General features: G+C 44.5%; 1 protein-coding gene across 1 annotated transcript; it reads right to left on the bottom strand.

The window, feature by feature from the left end:
* Positions 1 to 2,434: 2,434 nt before the first annotated feature.
* Positions 2,435 to 3,355, bottom strand: LOC134473852 (MAP/microtubule affinity-regulating kinase 3-like). The gene is given in 1 exon segment (XM_063239550.1): positions 2,435 to 3,355. A coding segment is annotated over 1 exon segment (921 nt).
* Between the last annotated feature and the right edge of the window lie 4,327 nt (positions 3,356 to 7,682).

Genomic DNA, 7,682 nt, shown 5'->3' with positions numbered 1-7,682 from the left:
AAGCATCGCTGGGAGGACAAACACCCAGGGATCTGGATAAGTAATCTTGTCCTCTGTCTGTTGTATGTGCTCCATTCTGCCGTGGCGCACCCAGAGCCGACCACATATCTGTGGGGACTCTGGAGACATCCCCCTACTCTAGCCCCTTTTTCTGCGCTGTCTCCTAGTGCTCCCACGGTATTTGTGCCTAATGACTCTTCTATATCGCTCCCCTATAAGCGAACTTCCCCAAGCCTTTTCCCCTTTAATGCTTCCTTTCCGCTGAAAGAAGATACCCTTGTTTTCTCCTATGCTAACTTCACCTGCAATGAGTCCTATGCATTATATAATGATTTTCGCCCGTTCATTAACTTCCTCAATTGGACACGCAGAGAATGTCTTGATTCTGTAAGCCAGCAAGGTAATGTAACACGCTGCCTCAAGATGGAGGTAAGATGGCCCTCCATAGATCTTAAAGATTGCAATCGGTCCCCTCATCCGTTGGAACATCCATGGATGGACCCTTGTGTTCCCTCTCATCATCCTGCCTTATTGAGAGGTGATATTATGCAAAATCTTTTCTGGCACCATTGCTTGCCCACAGCCACACCATAATTCCTTCATGAATTATACTGGACATTGTGATATAGAGCATTTCAAGGGCCACAGGTATTTACAGGACATCAGATATGCAACCCGTTAAAGGCTTGTCTCGACCTGAGGCCATTTCTCACCCTTAATGGAATACTCCATAGTACATCCACGAGCAATAGTGAAAGCAATAGCACTACCCCCCTTCATAATTATGTTTGTGTGGACCCAACCTTCCTATTTCTCCTTGCCACCACACATAACTTCCAACTTTGTAATGAAACCGACTCTCTCTGCAGTTTATCTAACTGCTGGAATGGACACTCGTCCTTCGCTGTCTTGGTATATCGCCCAAGCTTTCTTTGGGTACCAGTAGAGACAAATTCTTGGGTGGGTCCGGTAGTCCAACAGATTTCAGCTTCTCAGTTACCTTCCAGACAGACTAGAAGTGTTAAAGATTGGCTTATTAATGCTCTCGGAGTTGCTGCTTCTGTTTTTGTCCCAGCCATAGGCCAAACGGTGTTGCAAGCGTGGACCATGAATCAGATAGCCTTGACCATGGAAGCAGTCAACAATCTTGCCAATGAGACCGCCTACGCCTTGAGGAGACAAGAGCTCCTCATTGAACTTAACAGCCAGACCATCTTAGAGATCCAAAAGGAGATTGACGAAATCGGACAAGAGATTGACAACCTTTGGAATGTAGCCACGCCGCTATGCAATCAAAGATGGCTGGCTGCCCGCCTCTGCGTGACCCCCGCTCGCACTAATTTAACTGGCACTACCAAAAAGGTGACTCACTGGCTCCAAAACACCTACCTTCCTACTTTTAAAAACATCTCCACAGAGGTGTTTGGTGCCATTGATCGCATGGACAATATCCGCCTAAAGCCAGTAACCTATGACCTTGATAGTCTGGGGACAGTCCTGAAATCCTTGTGGGATCGTGTAATGTCATGGTTCTCGTGGCCTAACCTCACCACTTGGGTCCTCATAGCTGTAGCCATACTAGTAGGCTTAGTGGTCATTAAGTGTTTGCTTGATCGATTAATGCAGACTCAACAACAAGTTAGGCTTACGGCGCTGGCCGCTATGCAACTTACAGAACAGGGCCCGACAGGGGGACCAGCTGCGGCCCATTTGTTGTGCCTGGCAGAACATCAGATTTAAATTGGCTGTTTGCACCCATGGGTCCTCCTCCTCCTCCTCTTCCTCCTCGGATGTGTTGGGGAGTACGAATAACAGGGGCAATGAGATGCGAGACCAAGGGTACTGCAGTATCATCCACCCTGGTTGAGCTGAACAGGGGGTGATAGGAATGCCTGTCTATATGCATCCAGGTTCCATTCAATAATGCCTGGCCCTGCGGAAAATGAGCACCCCATCTCAAGCATGGTCTTAGCGCAAAGATATGCATAGAATGAGATGGTGCACAGCGGGGTATAGACCTCTGCACTCTCTCTTGTCCCGGCCTGTCTTGGGCCTTCCCCTTTTCTTTTGGCACTGGCCACAGTATACGGGCGGAGGGGAAAAGACCCATGTGATTTGTGTATCAAATTTAAATAAAAAAGGGGGAGATGTTGGGGGTTGCTCGAGCCGCTCCCCTAAGGTGGCGCCTGTTTCCTGCTTCCGGGTCCCTGTTGCCGCGCAAACAACCCTGCCAAAATGAGTGTCTACCTAGCTACCGGTGACTGTGGCCTATCAGCATGTGACTTCTGCTTCATATTGATTGGTTACTCAGATCCTATATAAGTGTGTGTTTCTGCCCCCAACGGGCAGAAGAGGAAGAAACTTGAGGGTGGCGGATCTTGTCAGATCCAGCTTCGCTGTACACAATAAATATTGAGAGCTGATCCAAACACAGTTACGTCTTTTGTTGCCCGCGGCGCCGTATAATCACCTTCAGCGGGTTGTACCCCTTCCCATCCATAATGTCCAGTATTGCCCTTTCTGTGGCTTTGGGGAGCAGTTGAGGAGGATGACAAGGGACAGATTCAAGCTGAAGCCATGGATGCTGCCTTACTTGCTCCAAGGTAGGGCGCATGCTTGGGTCAGGGTTGAGAAGCCCCTTGATTAAGCTTTGCACCTCTTTGGAGAAGTGCTGGGGAAACTGGTATCGCCTCTTTAGGGCATTCTTCGTCAATTCTGTTTTGCTCCCACTAAATGGGCGTACCCCAGCGACCATTTCAAATAAAATTACCCCTAAAGACCAAATGTCCAGTGGTGGGCCTTGGTATTTCTTTTGTAAGAATAACTCCGGGGCAGAATACTGTCGGGTGCCTCCACACGCGGTCACCTAATGGCCAGGAAGGAACCTGAAAGCCAAGCCAAAATCGCTGAGCTTGGGGTGGCCTTCACGGTCCATTAATATGTTTGCCGGTTTCAGGTCCCCATGGATGATGCCTCTGTCATGGCAGTACTGCACAGCCTCCAGGAGTTCTCGGAATATCTGCCGGGCCCTTTCCTCCCGCAGCTTCTGTCTCTCAGCACACTTGATAAATCGCTGCAGGTCTTTCCCGCGTGCATACTCCATTACCAGGAACATAGTGGTACTATTTTCTGAGACTTCCAGCAACTCAATGATATTGGGGTGCTGAAGGTCCTTTAGGATGCTGACCTCCCGTCTAACAGCAGTAGGCCTCAACTTGTCCTTTTGAAGTACCTTCACAGCTACCAGCATCCCTGTGCTCACATGTTCAGTGAGTACCACCTTGGCAAAGTGACCCTCACCAAGGGGCAACAGCATGTCATAGTCTTCACAGAAGATTCCTGTGGATGATGACATGACGTCCAGCAAAGATGTTTTACGCGCCACAAAGGATGCCCTGATGGAACTAGACTTTATAAAATCAATTACCAAAATTTCGAATCCCAAACCACCAACTATACTCCGAACACCAATCCACTTCACCCACAAAGAGTCTCTAGGGTGAACACCCTACCTTATACAGCTAACTGCTGTGACCTCACAGGGGATCTTGTGAGGTCATGGTGCCAGTGGGCCCAGACAGAGCTGGTCACCTCCACTTCACTCATCACACTCTTGGCCATGAGGGTCTTTTGGTTCTAACAGAAAAATGTTACAAAATGTCTTACTAATGTGAGTTATGGAGATTGACACTTTTGTTTTAGAAATTCAAACCTGTAGGATGCTTCAATATCCCTTTTTGTTTCTGTTCTGAGAATCTGTTCTCAGCATCTGTAATACCTCTTGCATTTAGAGATCCCATGATGTCTACACTCAGCATCTCCAGTTCCTTTTGCTCTTAATTCTTACTGGTGTCAAAGTGATGCTGCAACTTCACTTACATTAGAATAACGTAACGTTCAGTGTATAAAATATGACAAATAAATTAATGCCTGTGCAGCTGACAGCAATTCCCCAAAAACATAATCATTAGACTTATCCTCAGAATCCTTGGAGAGCAGCGGCAAGCACAGTCACAGAAAGGACACCCAGGAGTTGGAGACACATTTATTTACACCAACGGGCACTGATTGGTACATTCCCAGAATATCAGGCCCTGATCTCTGATGGTCTGAGGCCTGTATAGGATAAGCAAGTGGGGAGTACAGGGGCAAAATGGCTTGTTGATTGGGGCTGGTTTATGCAGCGTGCATCACAGTGACCAGCTAGGCGTCTCAGTGACCAGCCGTTTCTTAGAGACAGAACTGTTAGCTGGACAACTAAGAACTGCAGTATACTGACTGGGGTGCAGGATATTCTGTTACAGGAGGACAGAAGGAAACAGGTGGACATGTGCTGTGTGAATGAAACAGTGAAACAAAACAAAAAGCTCTCTCAAATAAGCATTTTACATCCAGCAAAACTGTCCTTAAAATGAGGGGGAAAGCTCAGACATTCCTAGATGCAAGCACTGAAGAATGTCCGTCCTTCCTACTAGGCCTGACTTGGGTAGAGGAGTCCCTTAGGTTGAAATGAAAGAACCAGCTCTGGTCCCACATGCCTGTGATCCAGCACTCAGGAGGCTGAGGCAAGATGATCACTGTGAGTTCAAGGCCAGCCTGGGCTACAGAGCAAGACCCTGGCTCACAAAGGAGAATTTTTTTGCAGGAACTCAAGTCTGAAGAAAAGTCTGTTAAAGCTGAATACGTGGACCTTTATGAAAATCAGGACTGGTTTTGTATTCTACATGTTAGAGGCTCACATATTGAAAAGAAAACAATGCACCCTGTAGTACTGTATTTCCTGAGACACAGTGTGGCATACGTGGAGGAAACTACAAACTCACTCCCCAGATGTGGGGCAGCATCCTGTATATGGCTATGTTTAACTGCCACGGATTCACACCACCCTGGGGTGGCCTTGGGATTTTCAAAGTTATATCCACGGCATCCTCAAAGAAAACATAAATAGCTTTTACACAGGTGACGAGCCCATTGACTCCAAAACGAATGACTCCTGCAGAAGAGCTGGACAGCTGCTGCTGGAGTGGGGACAGCCATGCCCAAGCCTCTCTCCCAGTCAGCAGCATTCGCAGACTGTGGAGCGAGAACCAGGCCTCACAAGGGGGTGGGCCCTGCCTGGAAACCATGTCATTTTCATTGCTTTGTTGGTTGGGTTTTATTCTTTCATTTTGTTTGATTATATTAAATCTGATGCCATGAACAACTGTTCAAAAGATAGCAAGACGTGTTATGGTAGCCATTCTGGACTTACTGTGAGCTTGTTTTGAAGTCCTTTACTGCAGTCATTGTTTTGTGTTTGTTGTTTCTGCTCTATTCTGTTGTTTGATTTTTACCAGGTCCAAAGGTATCTGCAGCTATTTTGAAGATGATAGAGGCATTATGGTAACTATTGCTGATTTTCTAAGTTTTAAAGACCTGTATCACTTATACTGGTTTATCTTGATCAGTTTTGTTCTGTTTTATTTTCCTTGGTTTTATCCTCTTTTTAGGCCAGGGATTTAACTCAGCAGCATAAGATCTGTCTGGCAAGTGTGAGGTCCTGAGTTTGATCCCTGATACAAAAAACATAAAATAAAATAAAATTTTAAAAAATAAAGAAGAAGAAGAAGAAGAAAAAGAGCAAGGACAAGATGCTGCAAGGCTCATGAAACAGCCACCTGACAGAGGCAAACTCTTGCAAGCTCTAATTCCCTTCTAATGAAGGGGCAGTGTCTTCCCAATCAAAAGCAGAGACTGGGAGACGAGATGGGAAACCTCACCCAATTAGATGCAAAGCAAGAAGGTAGAAAAAGTACAAAGTAAAAGTCCTCTGTGCCAAATACAGAAGAGTTGGCCACTCTACTGTTGGAGTGGGTCTTTGGTTAAGAAAAGGTTTCAGGAGACACAGGGACATATTAGAGTGTAGGTAGCAACATAACTACATGCAGCAGGCCTATCCTGTACCAGTAAATTTTACTTTAGTGCAATAGCCAGCTGGGCATGTCACTACCTTCCCCTGAGGGACACTGGAAAGCAGTTTATGTGATTACCAACTTGCTGTGTCAAACAATGAGGTGTGTGAGCAAGTGCAAAAGTCTCAAAATGGGATTTTCACCCACGTTGTGTTCCATCTAACTGCTTTTGTGTGTTTATTCAAGCATCAAAGAGGGTTCAATAATCCCCCATTACCCCAGGATTTGTCTTTTTAAAAGCTTTCTTTTGATTTTTCTGGTGGAAATAGCCCAGTTCTGTACAATGGCATGTGAAAACTATATCTTGGAGGAGGTCACAAGTGAATGAATCGTCAGATTACTCATGCATGAGTGATGAAGATGATCCATTATGACAAAACACTTTCATAACAGAAGAGTGTTGTGGATGGATGGATGTCGATGAAGAGGAGAAAGAGGACTTTGAAATTGGCCATGTGAGTCAAACTTCCTGGGACAGTGAAGTGGAGCAAAGATCAACTGATACTGATACCGACCTCCTTTGTTAAGATGACAAAACAATGTGAATACATATTTGACTAGTGAAAATGTTGCAAAATGGCCACATAACCAAATGAAATGATCTAATGTTAATACTAAGTCCAAAAATATAGTGAGGGACTTGGCAAGAGTGAAATGTATTGGACGAATGCTGATACTGCTATTCAAAGTTGGAAATTTTAACACATGAAATGTTACAAGATTCTGTGAAATATACAGAGGTTAAAATTCAAGTAAAGTGTTCTCTATGCACCATTAGCCATATTCAAAAATGTTTTATGACATGGTGCTGAACTGAAAGCATTTATGGATCTGTGTGCTTAGGAGGGATTTCTCATAGTGATTGCAGGAATGTAAAGGCCTCATGGAAAATGATGGGTCAATTATGGCATAATGCATGCCCTTGTGCATGTGAGGACTTTTTATGCTTTCAATTTAGACATTTAGCCTTGAACTTAGCCACAAGGTGTTTATTCATAGAATAATAAACCAGATGATGTTATGAACAGAAATGTTCTTATGGTTTGGGACTACAGTTCATATGAGATTATTTACAGCAGAGAAAAATCCAGCTTTTCTTGTCAGTGAATTATGTGAAGTACTGTGGAGTGCACTGGTGAGCTGACAGGTGAATAGGCACACACAGCTTCCTAGATCCACGATGATAAGAGGAAAACAAAAAGATCTCAACTGTGTCCTACAAGAAAATACAGGAAAACAAAACATGCTATCAGTGGAAGTGTCCCTCATGTATGGAACATGCAAGACTGCCTTGGGTATGACAAGTGCAAAGACTGCTTTGGATATGACAGTTGAAGCAAAGCTTATTTATGTGGTAGATTTTTGTTTCTGTTTACATTGCAGTTCACATAGGTTTCTATTTTTGATGTTATCTTTGGGTTTTATAAAGAAATACACAGCTGAGGTGAAAATATATCGATGTGTATTCTTTTTTTTTTTTTTTTTTTTTTTTTTTTGTCTTTTTCATTTTTTTATCGGTGCCGGGGATTGAACTCATGACCGCCTGCTTGCAAGGCAGGTGCTTATGGTGCTGAGCTAAACCCCCAGCCCCATTGATGTGTATTCTAAACGCACAACACACAGTAAGAATTTAAGAACTTCTTTTGATATTTTATGTTCCTGTTGGCTACACACTCTGTAACACAATAACCTTGACAAAACAGCAAAACTACTGAGATATCAAGTATATCC

This window comes from Cavia porcellus, unplaced genomic scaffold (assembly GCF_034190915.1).
Source record: "Cavia porcellus strain 051 isolate PalLab524CR breed Dunkin Hartley unplaced genomic scaffold, mCavPor4.1 scaffold_28, whole genome shotgun sequence".
NCBI classification, from domain to species: Eukaryota; Metazoa; Chordata; class Mammalia; order Rodentia; family Caviidae; genus Cavia; species Cavia porcellus.
This window is presented reverse-complemented; position numbering and strand designations above follow the sequence as displayed.